This window comes from Drosophila hydei, unplaced genomic scaffold (genome assembly GCF_003285905.1).
Source record: "Drosophila hydei strain 15085-1641.00,03,60 unplaced genomic scaffold, DhydRS2 tig00008114-arrow-pilon, whole genome shotgun sequence".
NCBI lineage: Eukaryota > Metazoa > Arthropoda > Insecta > Diptera > Drosophilidae > Drosophila > Drosophila hydei.
Genome location: NW_022045827.1, coordinates 10,806,830 through 10,826,511, shown reverse-complemented (window position 1 = coordinate 10,826,511; position 19,682 = coordinate 10,806,830). Strand labels below are relative to the sequence as shown.

General features: G+C 40.3%; 5 protein-coding genes across 8 annotated transcripts in view; 2 read left to right on the top strand and 3 right to left on the bottom strand.

Moving 5' to 3' along the window:
* Window positions 1-13: 13 nt before the first annotated feature.
* Window positions 14-2,663, bottom strand: LOC111603747 (protein FAM151B). 2 transcript variants are annotated; one of them, XM_023321467.2, is made up of 6 exons: window positions 2,644-2,663; window positions 2,344-2,472; window positions 1,973-2,061; window positions 1,227-1,475; window positions 918-1,159; window positions 14-867 (listed from the first exon to the last, which is right to left on the bottom strand). In XM_023321467.2, the coding sequence occupies exons 3-6, from the start codon at window positions 2,046-2,048 to the stop codon at window positions 304-306; spliced, it is 1,131 nt and encodes a 376-aa protein (XP_023177235.1). In that variant the 5' UTR covers window positions 2,049-2,061; window positions 2,344-2,472; window positions 2,644-2,663; the 3' UTR covers window positions 14-303. The 2 variants fall into 2 exon arrangements, with proteins under 2 accessions (XP_023177235.1, XP_023177236.1); XM_023321468.2 differs by lacking the exon at window positions 1,973-2,061 and adding an exon at window positions 1,559-1,812 and having other exon boundaries at window positions 2,644-2,662.
* Window positions 2,664-2,877: 214 nt separating this feature from the next.
* Window positions 2,878-3,710, top strand: LOC111603760 (trafficking protein particle complex subunit 4). Its single transcript, XM_023321492.2, has 2 exons — window positions 2,878-3,157; window positions 3,211-3,710. The coding sequence occupies exons 1-2, from the start codon at window positions 2,983-2,985 to the stop codon at window positions 3,693-3,695; spliced, it is 660 nt and encodes a 219-aa protein (XP_023177260.1). The 5' UTR covers window positions 2,878-2,982; the 3' UTR covers window positions 3,696-3,710.
* A 19-nt stretch (window positions 3,711-3,729) lies between these two features.
* Window positions 3,730-4,701, bottom strand: LOC111603761 (C-type lectin 37Db-like). Its single transcript, XM_023321493.2, has 2 exons — window positions 4,384-4,701; window positions 3,730-4,323 (listed from the first exon to the last, which is right to left on the bottom strand). Exons 1-2 carry the CDS (start codon window positions 4,451-4,453, stop codon window positions 3,899-3,901), a joined length of 495 nt encoding a protein of 164 aa, XP_023177261.1. The 5' UTR covers window positions 4,454-4,701; the 3' UTR covers window positions 3,730-3,898.
* A 582-nt stretch (window positions 4,702-5,283) lies between these two features.
* On the top strand, window positions 5,284-5,922 carry LOC111603774 (C-type lectin 37Db-like). The gene is made up of 3 exons (XM_023321509.2): window positions 5,284-5,362; window positions 5,420-5,458; window positions 5,512-5,922. The coding sequence occupies exons 1-3, from the start codon at window positions 5,293-5,295 to the stop codon at window positions 5,916-5,918; spliced, it is 516 nt and encodes a 171-aa protein (XP_023177277.2). The 5' UTR covers window positions 5,284-5,292; the 3' UTR covers window positions 5,919-5,922.
* Window positions 5,923-7,556: 1,634 nt separating this feature from the next.
* The window catches only part of LOC111603743 (cytohesin-1), a 38,479-nt gene continuing 26,353 nt past the window's right edge, over window positions 7,557-19,682 (bottom strand). For 2 of the 3 annotated variants that reach the window (XM_023321462.2, XM_030224543.1), the window contains 7 exons: window positions 13,638-13,767; window positions 10,430-10,528; window positions 10,206-10,305; window positions 9,967-10,141; window positions 8,291-8,496; window positions 8,016-8,229; window positions 7,799-7,951 (listed from right to left, as the gene is read on the bottom strand). In XM_023321462.2, coding sequence (XP_023177230.1) covers window positions 7,799-7,951; window positions 8,016-8,229; window positions 8,291-8,496; window positions 9,967-10,141; window positions 10,206-10,305; window positions 10,430-10,528; window positions 13,638-13,767 — 1,077 coding nt within the window. Of the gene's footprint in view, window positions 7,952-8,015; window positions 8,230-8,290; window positions 8,497-9,966; window positions 10,142-10,205; window positions 10,306-10,429; window positions 10,529-13,637; window positions 13,768-16,121; window positions 17,483-19,682 lie in introns of all 3 variants that reach the window. The other variant, XM_023321461.2, reaches the window with a different exon arrangement.

Here is a 19,682-nt window from a genome sequence, read left to right as displayed (position 1 = left end):
GTGATTATCCTAGGTCTAAAGCTATCAATCCCCCTGTTAAAATTAAAACTGCGCACGTCCAAAGTATTTTTATATATTCTATTATACATATTTAAATTTAATGCATAATTATTATTTTTCTTGTAAAGCGATATATAAGATTTTTATAAAACGCAAATGAAGTGATATACAAAGCTTAAAGGCATATTCATAGAGCACTCTGCAGTGAATAATTCATTAATAACATTTAAAAGAAATCAAGAAAATAAAAAGGAATTAAACAAAAAAAAAAACAGAAATAATACGAAATTCCCATGCGTTCGTCTATACGCTTTTCAACCAGCTGGAGAAGGCCCAGAAGCAGAGGCTAACGAAGCTGAAGCTGACCAGGGAGTTGAAGGTGCCAGCACCGTTACCTGGCTTGTGCAAATCTAGTTGCGAGGACAGCTCCTCTGGTACGTCCAAATAGACACGATCCAAGCCGAAACTGAAGATTAGCTTTCGCAGCTCTGCCACATTTACGTAATCGTTTTCTGACGACCAAATGGTTAACGTGCTCTCATTGGTGTCATTTACAGCTGCCACCAGAGCGTGCAGCTGCGGTCCGCTATTGGCTGCGATGCCGGCACGCACTGGAAAGGTGATGACCTGCCCGGTGGAGGTCACATTGTTGTCGTTGATAGCCTGTAGCATTGCATCGCACTGAGTCTGAGTGTACTCGCCCTCCCGGTAATCGGCGCTCCATCTGGTCGTCCAGCCAATGGACAAGACGGCCTGCTTGTAGCGCATACAGCCGGCAAAAAAACGTGACGGATCCACGGGCACTGAGCTGTTTTGCTCCACTGGGCCACTGATAATATCCGCGTTTATCCAAATAGGATAGGTCATCTAAAGAAATATATTTAGAGCTTGCTACCTTCCTTAATAGTGGTGTTCACCTTTGGAATGCTCTCATCCAGTATATCGAGCGACCCCTCAAATACTTCAATAGACTTAAAGTCCAATTTTACGCCCTTCTCGGCGCCCTCATGGCCCTCGTTGTAGTCCTTAATTTGATACAGAAACTCCTCTAGGGTCAAATCCGAAACGGTTGCAGGTGGGTGTGCCATAACCGGTAATACGGGGCCCTCGCCATTCAGCTGGCCGAGAACAATGTCAGCCTCAATCATTTCAATGTCACCTGTGAAATGAAGCGTGGATAGCTGAGTTCAAAGTAAAAAGTGATTGAAGAACTAATTTATACTTACCGCCAAGCGCCTCATCCAGCAGTTGCTGACTGTTGACGGCATGCGCCCAGCTAATGGAGGTCAGATTGGATGCCTTAGCCATAAGTTTGCCTTTATCGAATCGGACCATGTCCACTATATCATGCTGCCTGTGTTCCTGCAGCTCAATATCGATAGGCGCACTATGTCGCAGTGGTTGTGGTGCTACTAGCTCGTAATAATAGACGCTGTCGTTCACAGCAGTTCCATTGATTTTAACCACAAAGTGTGCTATTTAAATCAATTTTTTATTACAATAACAATCGGCCAGAGTGCCAATTCCAAAAGATATGCATAAATGAGAGACTTCTTACCTTTGGGAAAACGATTTACAATCGACGCTCTCGGAGACAGTCACATGAATGAGGAACAATTGTTTACCCACAACTAGAGTTCAATTCTCTTTGAGTGCGCATACAAACACATACCGTTTGAATAAATGTGTGTGTAGTGTGATTGTTTCTGTGTATGTGAGCGCGGCCACCAGTGACGGTTTATGAATATTAGCTTTATTAAGGCGCTGTTTGCTGGGCCAATTTCACCGAGTGCTGCTGCAGCACAATTTCAACTGAGAGACATGGACATGAATAAAAAGTAATGCGATTTATGATGTTTATATTATGAAGCAATGACATATGGATTGCCCCAGTGCGCATGCGCCTTATGGTGCAAGTGATGCGTGAACAAGCAGATGAAAGTTTTTTTTAGATAAGTTTAAGCATTATTACCAAGCATGCAAATCAGTATTGCAACTGACATTGACCCTTGATAGTCTCGGCGTGGATCTGAGCTTTTAATTGCCATGTTCTTGCCGGAGCTAATGTAGTGAAACAATTACATTTTCCTTTATTAATCAGTAAATAATATACGCATATATATAGGTAAGATAAGTAAAATCTACTGATTAAATTTGAAGTACTCTTTTCTTCCTCTTATCGTTGACTTTTGATCATCCAATTAAAATCAATTAATTATTAAGTGTTTAATCGTGTGTAACTAATGCAACTTGAAAACAATCCGACCGATTATATCATTAAAATCAAGTTTTTTAAATAATAATAATAATATATTAATATTTTAAACACAATATTTTACTTACCGCGAAACTTATTGAATATAGCGCAATAGGTTCTAGAGGAGGCCGATAGCTCGTTGTAACAAGCGATACATCGTTTGGAAGATATCGATATCAAATTAATATTGGTCTTCAACTTAATACCGATTGCCGCTATTGTCAAAAATGATCGGCAAGCCGTAATAAAAACAAAACAAAATAAAGAATTTAGCTTAATTATACACTAAAAGATTAGATTATACACTAAAAGAAGTATATTTTAAAAATGAATGTTCAATTTTTTATTTACATATTCCTAGCTATAATAAACGCTTAAATGCTTACCTTAGAATTTCACTTCCTGCATCACGATAGTCTCAAATGTGGTCTTATCGATTGTTGACCCATATTGGCCCTGTTAACATATAATATTTTATTACTAAAATTTTAATTCACTCAATTTCACTGCTATGCACTGATTGTATTTAATTAGTTTATTCTAATTAATCGATTTTAAAAAAATTTGACTATTGCGATTCCCTTTCCCTTTTTAAACTATTAAAACTTAACCTATCAATCACTGGTTTTCTTCAGTGTATTACTGTTCAATAACAGCGGAACACAATGTAAAGTTTATTTTGATGTCTTACAATCAGCTGACGACTTCTCGAAAATAAAACAAAAATGATTATTTATGGAGTGTATATAGTTAGTAAATCCGGTGGTCTCATATTCAATCTCGACAATAATGTGCCCCGAATAGAGCATGAGAAGACATTCACATACCCGCTGGACTTGGTGCTTGACTACGACCCCAAGAAAGTTTCCGTAGCGTTCAACCGCAAAGATGGAATCAATGGTAGGCGTTGCCTCTTTCTTTATGTTTCTCTGTTTTATCAAATTGTATTGCAGTGGGACATGTGCTGGTCGCTGTCAATGGCATGGCCGTCAATGGCGCCACGCTGGAGGATGGTCGCGATGTCAAGACCACGCTGGAGTCAGCGGACAATTTTCCTATTAACCTAAAGTTTAGTCGACCCAAAATGACAACAAACGAGAAAATCTTTCTCGCAAGTATGTTTTATCCGCTGTTTGCCATCGCCAGCCAACTTAGTCCAGAGCCCAAGAGTTCTGGCATCGAGCTGCTGGAAGCAGATACCTTCACGTTACATTGCTTTCAAACACTGACGGGCGTTAAATTCATTGTGATCTCTGAAACTGGCCTGAATGGCATGGATCTCTTGCTGCGCAAGGTCTACGAGCTGTATTCAGATTATGTACTCAAAAATCCATTTTATTCTTTGGAGATGCCCATACGCTGTGAATTGTTTGACAATAAGCTGCAGGAGCTGCTATTGCAAGTGGAAAAGACGGGGATTAACAATATTGATAAATAAAATTTATAATTTGCTGATACAACTCTTGAGCTGCATTCATTAAGTGATCAATTTACAGAAAATCTTTCTATAGTACTTAGAAGACATGTAGATGAAAGCAGCTCAAAGTGTTCTTTTGTTCGTCGACTCTTTATATTATTATATTGATTCCTCTATAGATGGAAACAACTGTTGCAAATGATCATGCTGTTAGCATAGGCTTCCTATAGTATGTTCGCTTGGCACACGTAGCTCAGGAGAGACGCACAGGGCTCATCTGATAGGCCGAGTGCCGTTGCTTGAACACAATACTCATTGCCCGCCTGGTTGTCGGGCTGTCCGGCCTGCCACCTGTTATAGGGCATGGCCACTCCAGTTGTTATTGAAATGAAGTCCCTATCCTTGGCCAAGCAGTTCGAGGATATCCAGAAACGATCCGAGCTCGTAATCGCTACAATCAAGTCCATTTCAGTGGCGCTCTCGATATTCAGCAAGTATCCGCCCAACTTGCGGCAGCTCTCCACTGCTCCAAACCAGTTGACCTTCAGCTTGGACTCAATATAATAAAGTTTAGTGCCAATTCTGATGGGGAAGTCTTTGCAGCTGCTAAGGCATTTGCCCAAATCATTCGTTTGTGCAGTGACATCAGCTGAAACAGAGTTCGAGTAGTTCCACTTCGAGTCCTCGGTCGATTATTCGGTTTACTCACGTGTCTCATTCGACATGGCGAAATGCCCCAGTTGCAGCAGAGCTAGGAGTAAAACTATTTTTACATTCATTTTGCTTGGATTTGCTAGTCGTTGCCAGTTCTAACTAAGCTCCTAGTATTCCGTATTTATACCTTTTTGCTCCCATTGAGAAGTTATCAAAGAACAGGCGTAAGATAACATGTGCTAAGTGCTAAAAGCCTAACACAAATTGTCAAATCATTATGGGCTAACGAGATTGTAAATTGCGTAATGGGGAAAGTCTACCTGAAGTAAATTACCTAAATAATCTATTATACTTACTCACATTTGTTATATATCAATTTGAGGGTTAATTGCCTACTTTATTGAAACGGAAGTAATAATTGTTACTAATACCAATCAGAGTAAGCTTGCCCTTTATAGCAGGCAAAAAAAAGCAGAAGAGGCGGAAGTATATTCATGTAAGTCTATCCTTGATTAAGCCAGTGAACTGGGTCGACTATATCATACTATATATCTACTCTCATGCATAGCCTATTCCTAATTCAGTTAATCAATTTATCGAAAGCCATGGCATTAATTGATCTATTGAAACACGAATTGCTCAGTAGAAAAGAGAGCGTATAACAAATATGCCCATTTATGGGAATACAGGGTATAATGGTTTCGTTAACATGACCTATTCTATAAGGTATATATAATTCTGTTTATTAGCTTAATTGGTCTTCTGATATGCGACATTTATTACTTATATCTTCAGCATAATAAAGATAATGAACTCGTTTCCGATCCAGTTGACTTCTGGCGGGAATATTTATAATATGCAATTTTCAATTCTTGATTATCTCTAATCGATATGTTGCAAATTGAACAGTATAAATAGGAAAGCTGTTGGCTAGCCGGTAATCAGTTGGACTAAAGGCAGCAAGATGGCAAATAGGCTCACGTTTCTATTAATGCTTCTACAACTTTGGCACTTTGCCATGCCAAGTCAGTCGGGTAAGTGATAGTTGGAAACAAAAGTTATCTCTTAATGGTTTTCGCCTATCTTCGTAGTCAACGATCTATCACAGTTTGCCGATTCGAATCGGACAGGTAAGTCTTGTGCTTGATAACGATAACACAGGCTGTAAAATGTGAAATTTTAGTTTTCAATCTGGATGCACTTACTGAAACTCAAACAAACTTTCCCATACAAATTGGCAAGAAGTTCTACCATGTTGAGACCAAGTTGGAGGTCAACTGGCATCAGGCCGCGCACAATTGCCGCCAGCTGGGGGGACACTTGATCAACTTTGAGAGCAGCCAGGAAATGGACGTGATTCTATCGATCGTGCCATCTGCCAGATACTGGACCTCTGGTAACTGTCTAGCAAAGGACAGGGTTTGGATCTCCATTGCCACTGGCGAGGCCATGCCCTACCTAAGATGGCATGCAGGCGAGCCCAACAATGCGGGAGGCGCAGAGCTTTGCATCGAACTCAAACGGACCGCCTTCAATGATGATCGATGCGCGATTGCAATTAATTATATATGCGAAGCCAAGATATTGTAATATAAAAGGCTAAGAAGAGAATATTTGTGATCCCTTATCTGTAAGGGACTCTTAAAATAAGATCACAGTTTATCTTTTTATATGAATACGTATATTTAATAGATTTTATATAGGTATAATTTTTTCGGTTTACTGCTAAAGCAATACAAAATTGTTATTTAAGCTACGAGTTATATAGGTCTATATAACAGCTACTGGCATACTTAGAAAGTTTAATGTATTTATATTCGCACTAATGATGTATATACAGGCTGTATGTATGTATGTATGTATGTACACACCCATGAATGAATTATATTATATTTTTCATAATGCTAAAACGCACATTATATATATTATATACATACATATGTCGATGCATAGCTATGTATGTGTGTAGATATATGTATAGTACAGACAATTCGATTTCCCGCTTATATATTAATTGCATGTTAGGCTAAAGAAATATAATACGAGTGGTGCGTAGGCGATTGAATGTTTATATATAAAGGTTAATAATTGTAGAATTGTCTGGTATAGTACATATAGTGGTTACTCGTATAGTTTATTAATAATATTGCAAAAAGTTTTGGGACTCTCATTAGATAATTGTTTCGTTTTTTTTTTTTTGTTTTTTCTTCCATTTGTTTTTGAGCTATTACAACTGCGCCCTATCAACATTTCTAGGCTTCACATAGATCAGATAGTGTTCAAAACAAATCTACCCAAAAGGCGATGCGCAGATCTTTGCCAGTTGGGCTGCGTATTCCATGAAGTGAACATTATATATAGAGAGTGTACAATTAATTTAGTTATTTTATATTACAATTATACATTTATTCTTCTCGTTTTTTTTTTTTGGCAGGAACACTTTGCGGTTGGTTCGTTTCGTTACGTTTCGTTTCGTTTCTAAACTGATCAAATTAACAAAAAACAATACAAAACAAAACATTTCGAACTTTACTCAGTCGTTGGCCTCTTGGCACCTCTTCTGGTTCAGATATTTGGTTTACTTGCACAATTAAGTTCAGCATTATCTAATGACACATCGGAACAGCGCTTAAACTCTATCGACCTAAAAGCTATTAGCTGGCATTTGTTCGTTCTTCTTCTTCGTTGAAATGCTTGTTTCTTTGCTTGTATTGTCCATGTTAATTTTCTAGTCTCTTAAACCATTTTTTTAGTTATAATTTAATTTTGTAATCATTTTTTCTTCGTTGTTTGAAATAAAGTTTTTGAAAGGCCTTCGCGTAATAATTTGATAATAGTTTTTTATAATCATTGCCAAGCATAATTAATTTTAACAGGCTGCTGGGATATGTTTCATAGCACTAAATACGATAAACAATGTGGGGCGGGGGGCGGTAGGTGAGGGCAACTCTCAGATACTAATGCTAGGTTGAAGACATATTCGAAGACTAAACATAACATAATTTGCACTAATTGAAAATTGTATTTCATTCGATTTAACAGTTTATATTTGCTGCCAATTTGTAAATTATCATTTTCGTTTTTAATTTGCTTAATGTAAATAAGTTATATCACAACAATAGAGACAAAGATGGTGTGTGTATGTGTGTGTGTGAGTGTGTGTATGAGTGTGTAAGTTTTGATATGTGTGTGTATAGCTTTCGAGGCTGGATCAAACAACAAATATTCAATTAAATATTATTTTGAATATATATATATACATATACATATACACTCTTACATACACAGTGGTACTCTACACACGAACGAGCACAGATGCATTCACAAGCACACAGACACACACACACATACAAAGACAGCCACCCACACACATATAGACGCAGACGCAAGCGCACGCAGCAATATTCCACTGAGATCCAATACAAGAGCAATGCCCATCGGGGACGTGCCCATCTAGCGCCGATCTAATACTAACTCTTGCTGAGCGCCTTCTTCTTCCTTTGTACCAGAATATCGTAGAACGGATTGTGGCTGATGGACTGTGTCAGGCGCTTGATCCATTCCTGTTGATCCTCCTCCGTTGCGGCCGACATGCGGTAGACCGTGTGCTTGCCTTCTACCACCTGTTGATTGAATAGGATTCATCAGTTTCATGAGACTCGATTCAGTGCAGCTAAATGTACTCACCTTGCCCTCGGAATCAGTCTTGCATGCCTTTATGATGTCGGCGCCGCCGGTGGCAAACAGCTCAAAGCAATGCGGCTTGCTGCGATCCTGTATCTCGCGCACCGATATATTCTCTAGCGGTATTATGCCGCGCGGCTCCTTATCTGTGGTATACTCGAAGTAATACAGGCAATTGTCATTCAGTATGAACCATCGTCGCTTCCACGATTTGTATCTGTGCAAAGAGCGGCTATTAGAATTGCTTGAGCACTTATTGAGCGAATGCTTGTTCTTACCTGCCGCCCTGCTTCCAGAGCCAGCCCTCCTTGTCGGGATTGAAGAAAGTGTGCATCAGATCGTTGCCATCGTCTTGGGGTATCTTGAAGGGCTCTGTGCGTATCGACTCGTACAGTGACTCAAGCAGGCCACGCGGCAAATCACCGCCGTTGTTGATGCCACGATTCATCGAGATGAATTGCTCCACGGTGGGTTTGTCTTTGACCTAAAAGCAGAAAAAGAAAATTAAATCGAATTGAAATAATGCCGACATTGTGAAACAACCAAAGTGCGCAATAATAACTAATTGGAGGCAACGTTTTATGGGCCGCTCGTGCTGCTGAGATCATTTACAAGATGCCACAGCCCAATTAGTGGCCACTCAACAGTTTCAGCTCGTGTGAAATGCGTTAGACTTGACCTATTTATAGCCCAATGCACAGCACTTTTTTGCCTTAATTGCTTTAACGCTGAGAAATGGCAAATGGGCGGGGGAAATGCGGCAAATGCGTCGTGTGGACCGTCAATAATTGCTGCCTGACAGGCGACAAAGTATTCAATTCCGCAGTTTTGGGCCACGCGACGTGCATTTCGCCAGCCTTTTTTTATTTTCTCTTTCACTTTTGGCACACACAGCCAAGGCACCACCCCACTATGCCACCAACAACAAGTACAACTTCCTGTCGTTCCCAAACACTTCCGGTGCGCAAACCATGACAGTGAATTGTAATTTGGTGCCAACCAGAAAACGTTTTAAAAAACTTCCCAAACCTTTTCTTTTTCTTCTGAATTTTTAAACCGAGGGGGCACTGAGAAGGTTGAGTTGAAAGTTGGATGAGAAGCAGAAGAAGTTAAAGGTGTTGCCTCTTAAATTGGTTAAGCAATAATGAACATGATATTAAACAATCTTAAATGAATTAAATCTCACTGATTTATATGGATTGTAATAATAATTAATGAAATCAACTAGAATTCTTTTGACTGCGTTTTTGAACCAATTGAAAATTTAAATTCAGTGTATAAATGTTTTTTGAAAATGTTGCTAAGAGTCAGAAGGAGGTAGACCACAGAAAGTATATATATTCTTCATCAAGACAACGAGCTGACTTGATCTAGTCGTGATCTCGTAAGCTACAAGAGCTAGAGAGAGCATTTCTACTTGTTTTCAATTTTAGTTTAAAAGATATATTAGAACTAATAGATTTAGATTTAAATACTCAGACTAAATGTTACGTATATTGTATATAATTTTTATAAAGGAGACAGTCATGTCTCTAGATTGTTGCGTCTTTTGGAGAAATTTTTTGAAATGGAGCAAAAGATATATACATTATATTTATATATATATTTATATAGAGATACTTTTACATTTTCTTTTGCTAAAGCTGAATCCAACGCTAAACAATCTTATGTAAACTATATTTATATATATTTGTATATATTTATTTTATTTTTTATATTTATTTGATAGAAATTGAGCGTTTCATCTAGCTGCAATTTGCATTACGAGACCATCGTAAGGTAGATAAACTGATTTATAAGAGGCTCTGTTTTTAGAGCATTTATTATTTAAAATTGTATTTCATTAGACATATATTCATACATGTAATTCATATACTTCCTCAATTTTCTATATATATTTATTAATATTTTCAATGAAATAAGTGCATTGGCTATGCATCTCCATAACACTTACCGATGGATTGTGCAGTGATGTGTTGAGCATTATAATGGCGAAGCTGAGCACGTAGCAGGTATCCGTGTTGGTGAATATATCCGGATTGAGTTGACAGTAGCGTTGCGCGAATGTCTCCATCATTCGATCGATCTTTTGGGCCTCGCCGGGCAAGCGAAATGACCACAGAAATTGCCTACAAAAAAAGAATAGAATATTTAAGTCAACTACTCGAGACAAGAGATGTTTATGGAGCTAACCTTAGAGCTTGCACCAGTATCAGATTGGTGAAATCGTGCAGCGCCACAAATGCCTTCAGCACATCCTCGTTGAAATCGTTTTTCTCGCCGAGGTAATCGCCTGGAAAGTCAAACAGAAATGAGCATGAAAATTTATGTTATGCATTATGAGTTTTAATTGAATTTGCCCCCATGCGGGCGTCGCACTGTGGCAGCAATTTACGAGCTGCTAGCGCGGCACTCACCTATTGCCGTCTTGTTCAGGCCCTCGCCCTTGTAGAGGAAGTGCGCCACATCCTGCGGATCGTGGCGCAGCAGTCGATTCTCGACGAGATATTCAATGCCTGCAATTGATAAGAACATTTGTGAGTTAAGAAATTGCCAAAGGACTTTGATGTATTATTCGACTGCAGTTCGTCTGCAGATAAGGACGCAGCCGGAAATGCAAGTTGCAAGCCCAAACCACACTCATAATCTGCCCATGTAGGTCGTAATCGGCAGCGACCCGCAACATAAACCGCAGCAATCCACAACAATAATAAAGAAAAGAAGCAGAAAAATAAATAAAATAGGGAGCGGCAGCACACAGACGAGACATCGATGTCATTATTTGCCAATCAAAGCGCGCGAGCCCGCAATTTGCGATAAAAGCCGGAAGACAAGACAGACAAGAAGAGCTCGCTCCAGGAATTAAAGTAAAACGCATTAAGACCGAACAGCAAATGGCGCGAATAACGCGACAATCCAACAAATTTGCCAATCGCGTGAGGCTTGCGCGATCCAACGATAGGTGGCGCCAGACAACAACGAAAGAAAAACATTTGCTTGGGGTCGTTTAGATTGCACAGAGTTTGGTTTTGCCGTGTGTAACCATGGCAGAACTGTAAATACTGCTGAAGTACAGTTATAAGCATGGGGAATATATGAAATTATGCGCCTATGTGAAAGGAAATTTAAACAGTTTAACTGTTTAAAGGAAAACCTTTGCAGAATCAAAATATCTTTTGATAATTTTCAGGCTATAGCTCAGTAAGTCTGATTATATATATAACGAAGCTATATAAATACTCTACATAGAAAGAGATTTGTTACTCAGATACTATTCATTCATTGAAAGCATAAAATATTTTAAACATATTTCCTATCAATGAAAATATTTTAAAATTCTTCAACATTTTTAAATTTAATAAATAAAAATATAATTATATAAATATATTATGTGGATAAAATCAGCATATAAAACTAGCAAATTGCTTACATATCAATCATTTTTATTAACAATCAACTTTGCTCAACGTCATGAACGCCCCTCGCTCCGCCAACGATTAAAGTTTTTTCTTTATTTTTGCTATTGCTTCAATCGCAGACAGATTGGCTTTTCAGATTGATGATTTTGTTGTTTGTTGTTGGCAATGCGAATCCATACATATATGGAACAACAACAACAACAGCGAAAGCAACAAACAACAGCAATAATAACAATGACAACAATAATGCGAAATGACAACGGATAATGACAAAGGAGTCGCCTGTGGCTGGAGTTTGTCAGGCGCTGGCAAAACCATTTTCTGCTGCGTGTTTGTCAAGCGCGCATCACACGCGATTAGCATCAGCAAGTTGGCAGCTCCCCAGCCTTAAGCCAACAGCCGGCCCCGCCCACTGCCACCTTCCAATACCCTCGATGCGTTATGTATGGCACATTTGTGGGCTATTAATTTAAGTGTGTGTGCGTGTGTATGTGTGGCCTCTCCCTCTCCCACCAGCTCAGCTGTTGATAATCGGGCGATAAAGCGACAAATGGCGTTGCCCTGTAAAACATTGGCAGCCACCCAACCACCCAACCACCCAGTGCTAGGGACTGTTTCACATGTTTTTAATAAGCGCCTCGTTGGCTGAAGTGGACTCGATTCCCACTTTGTTTTTCCTAGCTGACTTCGCGCCATTCCCTACAAATACCTCACTGTGGATTAGCATTTTTATGCTGTTCGTCCGCCATTTGGAATTTGATGCAGGATGCGCCAATGGCTCGACAGCCATCGAGGCTGCCTGTCCCAATTTGGACTTGTCAACGCTAATTTATGGCCAAGAGGTCGATGAAAATATTTGATTGGCTCTTAAATTACGAAGCGACAGAAACGGGCAAAGATCTTTCGGGGGCGAGGGAAACATGCTCCACATGTAGGTCACTCGGGATGGCAGATGGGAGCAGGTTAAGCACCTACAAGTAGCTATTTATAAAAGCTATTTCTAGTAGCTGCAACTTCAATTCTTGTAATTCATCTATAAATATATTGATATGGAATATGCATTACCAGAGAATGGGACACTGCCTAGGAAAATGTGGCCAGACGATCAATAGTGTAATACAGCTCGATCTAGTTGTCATAGATACACCTAGGAATATATTGCCAACTTATAGATACCTTCCTCAGCCTGCTGCACACACTCATCACTCAATTTATAAATATTAACTTGAAACACATTCGATATATATCGATGGCATTGTGTCGCCTGCAGTCTTTAACTGTGCCGCCCGCATATTTGGCCTTGCCCGACTGTCAGCTCTGCTCGGATCTGAAGAATATTGCGACATTGACATTTCCATTAAATTAAACGCTCAAGCACTCGACGCATCCCTGCTGCACGTACAACAAATGTCAACGAACTGTCAAATTTGTCAGCGTTTTAAGCTGCTGCTGGCAGGGAGGGGCGCAACTTGGCAAAGACTTGCATGAGACTCTTGCTGCTGCTGCTGCTGCTGCTGCAGTGTGTTGACATCGCAGCGCGCTGCATCTCATTTCGGGCTCATTACGTTATTAAATTAACTTCGGAATTATCATCGTTGGGCGAACGTGCTCGACTCTCAGCAGCCCGCCCAAAAAGCGAGAGCAATTATGACAGTGTAAACTGCCAGGCAGTTATGCTCTTTGGCGCATCTCTCAGCTGCAGCAACTCAATTATGAAGCACTTCATTTCCATACGTTGTTCGAAATTGCATTGAAATTTCATGTAAATCATTCCCACATTAACATGCGCCCGATTTCCTCGACTCAACTGCCAGCTGGGTGGGATTTTGTTACCTGAACAAAAGAGGCAAGAGCATCGCACAGATGTCCTCAAGTCGTTCGTAAGGATTGCATAAATACTGGAATAATTACTGAGGTCTTAAGGCTCAATATAATGTTGCTAATTTGGTTGGCTTTTGTTAAATTGCAGCTGGGAAATTAATTTTATATTTTGTGTTTTTTTTTTCTTTCAGAAAGTTCTTTTTTTATCAGGGGAATTTCAATAATTTCATATGAATCATTAAGAGTTTTTGTTCCAGCTTGACTTTATTATATTTTGTCAAAGTTGCAGAGCTTTCTTTTTATGCATAAGCCTCAACTTCTTGTTATACTTTTCTATATGTCTTAGCCTAGATATTAGCATGATTTGAGTCAAGTTGAAGCTCACCTTTCTTGGGATCCATATTGAACTTTTTGCGTCCAATTGACATTTGTTTATCTTTATTGGAATGCTTATCCTCGGGCACATCGAGCGCTTCCATTTCCGATACGACTTCGCACAGCTCATCTTTGATTTGCTATAATAAACGAAACGAAAGCGAGAAACGAAATGAATTAATTGAATGAAATCGAGAGTTCAAAAACTTTCACAGACAACATTTGTATGTACAGCTGAAGTGTCTCCAGCTGGGCCCAAGTGAATATAAAACTAGATAAAAATAGTCGGGAATGCATCTGCAAACAGTCGTATAATTTGCGGAAACGAGTCCGTGACAATTGTTGCTAAAAATACACAACACCAAAACCAAAACCAAAACCAAACAAAAACAACAAATTTGTGTTTACAAAATTTCGACAAGCATTCACAATAGTAGCCCATGCGGATTCACAATTGCGAATCATTTGCATGTTTCCAGCTCAAGTATTTGATTTTATTTCACTTGCAACAATTTGGCTGTGCTAAAAATACAAATTAGAATCGAAAAGAGCAGAAAAGTAAAATGAAGTGAATTTGATTTAATTGAATTACGCTCGCTGAGGCGAGTACCTGACACGGCCTGGGTCCATTCGAGCGGGGTCAAGATACAGGCAGCGTCTAGGCTCCAAGCATTCGTGCTGTAATATGATGAATTCAAAGAGGCGTGACAAATTTGTCAAACACACAATTGAACTGAGCGAACGAGGCCATTCACCAGTCGAGCACGCTGTAGCTAGTCGTCTGTATCTGTATCTGTATCTTTGTATCTATGTATCTGTATCTGTAGCACATGTGAGCTACTACAGTTGCTGCACTCAAGTGTCTAGCTATTTGTCAGCCTGTTGACGCTTGACTTGGCGAGAGCGCCACGAGACCGGAACATATCAATTGCCCCTGCCCAGCACTGCGCCTACATGACCTTCTGACTCATTTGCTAAGTCTAACACACATTAATATACACACTTTATGCTCTCTAAATGCCTATGCAAATCGGCTGTGGAATGCCAATTAGATGCGCTGAGAAACAATTGACAAGTCGAGAGACTGCGGCAATGATCATTCTCAGATTCGTCGTCAAGTTCGAAGTATGCGATGAGCTCATTCAATTGGAACTTCACACAACGCAGTGACCCCCGAGAATTTGCTAATTTTAGATCAGTTTGCGGTTTCTTGTTTCTATATTTCATTTGCCAATCAACTCAATAGGTATTTCACGTGTGTTCCCGCAATCTTTCTGGTCGGATTATGAACTTTAAGACCAGAGCGTGTCACACACGAAGAATCTTATAGCTCATAGGCAGCTGAATGAGTCAACAAATCTTCTATACAAATATTGATACGTGATATATGATGTATATATAACTTTAAGTATGGTTTAGGTATATTTAATGTTTGCTTAATGTATGTTTAACAGTTTTATGGCTTTTATATGCACGTTTCAAGTCCTTTCCCAGGCTTTAAAACCTAAGCATACGCCACGCCGTTTCCGCTGAACATTGAAGAGGCATAAATATAAAAGAAACCTTTCAATTAGTGGGCAGGCCAGTCGCATTATGTAAATTTGTGAGTTTCCAATAGAGCTAAATGCTCAACAGGAGTCCCAATTAAATGAATGTTAGCTACCAAGCTACGCCCCTTGAAGCAACAACAACATTGAAGAAGTCATAGAAAATCACATAAAACTGAAGAAAATTGTTAATGAGAAGCGCAGAGAGAGGCATACAAGACAGACAGCGAGCAACGCTCGAGGGCTACTCGTTCAAAGACGGCATCGCTAATCAAAGACCAACAGAACAACAGGTGGACAAGGGTCATTGATAGTGCGCCTCAGACGTAAAGCTAATGAACGTCAAGCTTTAAAAATAACTCGCGATGAAGCGGCAGGTAAACAACGACGTCAAAGGTGTGGGAACGCGGCACGAGGAAACACAACGAAACAGAATCAATCAAGAAACCTGTTTTAATGCAATGCAAATCGTATTGAAGCACAGGGAACAAAGGCGAGCATCCACAAGCCGTTTCGAATGACATATCAAAGCATATTTTTAAATAGAAATTATTTAACTTGTCAATAATGCGACTTTAACATATGATAAGATATTTAAACAAATATATGTCATACAATAATATAATATAAATGTGAGCAGAAACATAAGTACCATAGCAGAGATGAAATGCAAGGGAAGAGGCGACATATGAGCCTAACTTTGCAAGCCTAAACAAAGGCAATCAAAGCTAAAATAAGATAACTATCGAATACCCAGCCGATATTAATACCAAATCTGTATATCAATTGTTACTCTGCAACTTTCGATCGCTTTTAGCTTGAAAGCAACTCAAACAGACTTTCAAACAATTGAAACACTTGTGTTTCCCCATAAGACTGCGCGTATACGATATGTGAAATACGATATTCGACATACGATATTCGATCTCCGTTTGCTTGGCTCATACCTGCGGTCGCCTGAGGATGGCAACGTTGCTCTGCTCGGCATTGTTGCGATTGCGCTCCATGAGCGTTCGACAACTCTCGCAGAGATTCGTCTGTTGGTTGTTATTGTTGTTGTTGTTGTTGTTGTTGCTGCTGCTGTTGTTATTGTTGTTCAGCTGCTTGCTGCTGTTGTTGTTGTCGGCAATGCTGTTGTTGTTATGGCTGACTGAGTTGCGCTCGGATTCGCTCTGCGAATTGGAACTGTCATCAATGAAGCGCAAGTCGCTCGCCTCTGGTGTCAGCGGCGAGCTCAGCCCCGAGTTGACAGTCTCCGTCTCTGAATCCAGCTGCAGTGCCTCGTTATCGATACCGTCCTCGGCAACGTCCAGCATGCAGCCGAGCGAGTTGGAGCGTGATTTGCGTGGTGCCTGTGGCGGACGCCTGGAGATGATCTCGCCACGCTCATTGAGCAACAGCTCGACGGGCCGCGATATGATGAGAGTGCGTGTTGTTGTTGTGGTGGTTGTGTGGGTCAGTTCGGAGCGCCTGTTGAAGAGCTGCGTGTTCGGGTCCTCGCTGGGCAGACGCAGCAGCTCCACCTTGCGGCTGACATCGCTGCAGCTGACCGTCTCCGTGCTCAGCGTGGGACTCGCTGGCGGTGGACTTTCGGCACGCAGCGAGGTCACCTTATAGGTGGCCACGCTGGTGAATGGCGACAGCGAGGGCGAGCGGGGTGAGCGTGGCGTGGAGACGGTTGGCGGGGACGACGGGGGTTTGTCTTCCACGTGAAGCTTAGGTAACTCCTTCTTGCCCACTAGGCTGCCCAGGTTGCAAAAGCAGCGCGCACAGACACCGCTGCTGATGGTGGTGCTGCTGCTGTTGCCGCTGCTGCTGCTGCTGCTGGCATTGCCCAACAATCGGCGTCGATCCTCCTCAGCCTTAGTCGAGGGCGCTGTTATGTAAAAGGTGCTGCTGCTGCTGCTGCGACTGCCAGGCAAGTCGGCGCCATCACCTGTTGGCGTGTTGGCACCAACGACGTTGGTGCTTAGATCAAAGCAGCTGCGCTGCAATTGCTGTTTACTGCCAAAGCTGCCGACGCTGCGGCCGCTTAGCGAGCCGCTCTTCTTGCTCTTGGGCTGGCGGCGCAGCGAGCTGAACCAGTTGATGATGGGACGCTTCTGGTGCACCGACGTCGTCATGACTGCCAGTCAATTGCCCACTTCCGTTCGCTCAGTCTTTTATGGCCTTTTGATGGTGCTACCCGAAAACGGGTTCGTTCCTCTCTCACTCTGTCTCCCTGTGTCTTTAGTTTTCTCACTTGAGCTACTGTTGGCCTTTGACTTTGATTCCTGGTTAATTATTTTGGCTTCTTCATGGCGCAACTCTGAAAATGTTGTAGAGTTTTGTTTTTGCTTTTGTTTTGATTTTACCGGGAGCAGAACTCACAGCAATTTACAAGTACAAAGACGCGGCACGCTGAGAAATGTTATATGCCATAAATTCATTAGCTAATTATAACGATGCCGAGAAACGCACTCAGCAAAGCCCACAAAGTGCCCCCGACAGGAAGTGCCAGACAGGACACAACCTCACAAATTGAATTTGTTGTCGTCGCACAACATTTTTTGGGTTTCCCATGCTGCTCGCTGGCACTCGCAAGAGACGCGCACAAAACAAATTACGCTAATGGCGCACAGGTTAAGAAGGTGCTGGCGTTTGTTAATCCCAGCGACAGGAGGACAACGAAGACGACAAGGAGGACGACAACTACGCAATTTTTACCAGCCACATCTTCACGTGTGATTTGTGTAGGGCTGGCAAACACTTTGAGGCTTGAGTCTAGCGACAGGAACAAATGGAGACACACACATAGCCCATTGTTCCCCGCCCGTGATTTATTGCGCTCCCTTTCTAATGTTTGCTCTCTTTTTCCATTTAGGTTTCGTTACGTTTGGCTTCGTTTAACGCAAGGAAGTCTGTGCGATAAAGCCTGTGAATTGTTTTTGGACAGCCAAACTCTAATTGGAGGCATGTTGGCCATGTGGCACAATCTCCATGGCAAATAATGGATGATGCCTGGGATTAAGTCGGTTAGCCGGCAAAAGTCACTGAGCCATATGCAGCAAACAAACATTTTGTTTGCAAGACATTCTAGCTCCCAGCTTATTATAATTTATGACATATTCTATGCGAGAACATCTGTATACATGTGTACAGAGCTTCTGCCCGGCTCATGCGTGCATTTGTCACGAACATGAACGGGAAAAGGAAAGTCGTCAAGAAGGAACAGCAGGCATCAAGCATATGGCAACAAAGTTGGCTGTGATTCTGCAGGATATTTAAGAAATGGAATTCAAAGTGATGTACTGACAAATTGGACACTGGAGTATGATTACATGAGTGTTTCAGTTCCATCGTTCCAAACAAAATATGGATATTTAAGAAATGGAATTCAAAGTGATGTACTGACAAATTGGACACTGGAGTATGATTACATGAGTGTTTCAGTTCCATCGTTCCAAACAAAATATGGATATTTAAGAAATGGAATTCAAAGTGATGTACTGACAAATTGGACACTGGAGTATGATTACATGAGTGTTTCAGTTCCATCGTTCCAAACAAAATATGGATATTTAAGAAATGGAATTCAAAGTGATGTACTAACAAATCGGATATTAGAGTACAATGATTACATGAGTGTTTCAATTCCATCGTTCCAAACAAAATATGGATATTTAAGAAATGGAATTCAAAGTGATGTACTGACAAATTGGACACTGGAGTATGATTACATGAGTGTTTCAGTTCCATCGTTCCAAACAAAATATGGATATTTAAGAAATGGAATTCATAGTGATATACTGAAAAAATTGGACATTAGAGTACAATGATTACATGAGTGTTTCAGTTCCATCGTTCAAAACAAAATATGGATATTTAAGAAATGGAATGGAATGGAGTGATGTACTAACAAATCGGATATTAGAGTACAATGATTACATGAGTGTTTCAATTCCATCGTTCCAAGCAAAACATGGATATTTAAGAAATGGAATTCAAAATGATGTACTAACAAATCGGATATAAGAGTACAATGATTACATGAGTGTTTCAATTCCATCGTTCCAAATAAATTCTTAGGTGAGGGGAATACTGGAATGAAACATGGCATTACAATTTGTAATTATCTATTGCATATGTAATCTAATTCCATCGTTTCGAACAACTTCAAGAAACCTTTTCAGAAAGAAGCAAAGAAACTATTTCAATATCGAACTATATCTATATATAGTGGTATATCTATGTCAAAAACACTTCAATTTCTATTCACCACAAACAGAACGACTTTGACATCAGTTATAATTGGAATGAAACGTGCTAAAAAGGTATTAACTACAATTATTTGGCATTATCTACTTCCATGTTTCGAATTATTTACAATTATCACCCAATCATATCGCAGATTTAATAATCAATTTTCGCTTCAACATTCTATCTAATGGCTATTAATTTGAGTTGAAACTGATTGCAGAATGACTTCGATAATCTCTTTGAAAATAAATCGAATTATCTTTAAACCG

Coding starts and splice junctions, on each gene's coding strand:
- LOC111603761 (XM_023321493.2), bottom strand. CDS start 4,453: ATGAATGTAAAAATAGTTTTACTCCTAGCTCTGCTGCAACTGGGGCAT. Junction 4,324..4,383: donor CGCCATGTCGAATGAGACAC/GTGAGTAAACCG, acceptor ACTCTGTTTCAG/CTGATGTCACTGCACAAACG.
- LOC111603774 (XM_023321509.2), top strand. CDS start 5,293: ATGGCAAATAGGCTCACGTTTCTATTAATGCTTCTACAACTTTGGCAC. Junction 5,363..5,419: donor TGCCATGCCAAGTCAGTCGG/GTAAGTGATAGT, acceptor CTATCTTCGTAG/TCAACGATCTATCACAGTTT. Junction 5,459..5,511: donor TGCCGATTCGAATCGGACAG/GTAAGTCTTGTG, acceptor GTGAAATTTTAG/TTTTCAATCTGGATGCACTT.
- LOC111603747 (XM_023321467.2), bottom strand. CDS start 2,048: ATGGCAATTAAAAGCTCAGATCCACGCCGAGACTATCAAGGGTCAATG. Junction 1,476..1,972: donor AATACTGATTTGCATGCTTG/GTAATAATGCTT, acceptor TGATTTAAATAG/CACACTTTGTGGTTAAAATC. Junction 1,160..1,226: donor GCTGGATGAGGCGCTTGGCG/GTAAGTATAAAT, acceptor TTCATTTCACAG/GTGACATTGAAATGATTGAG.
- LOC111603760 (XM_023321492.2), top strand. CDS start 2,983: ATGATTATTTATGGAGTGTATATAGTTAGTAAATCCGGTGGTCTCATA. Junction 3,158..3,210: donor CCGCAAAGATGGAATCAATG/GTAGGCGTTGCC, acceptor ATTGTATTGCAG/TGGGACATGTGCTGGTCGCT.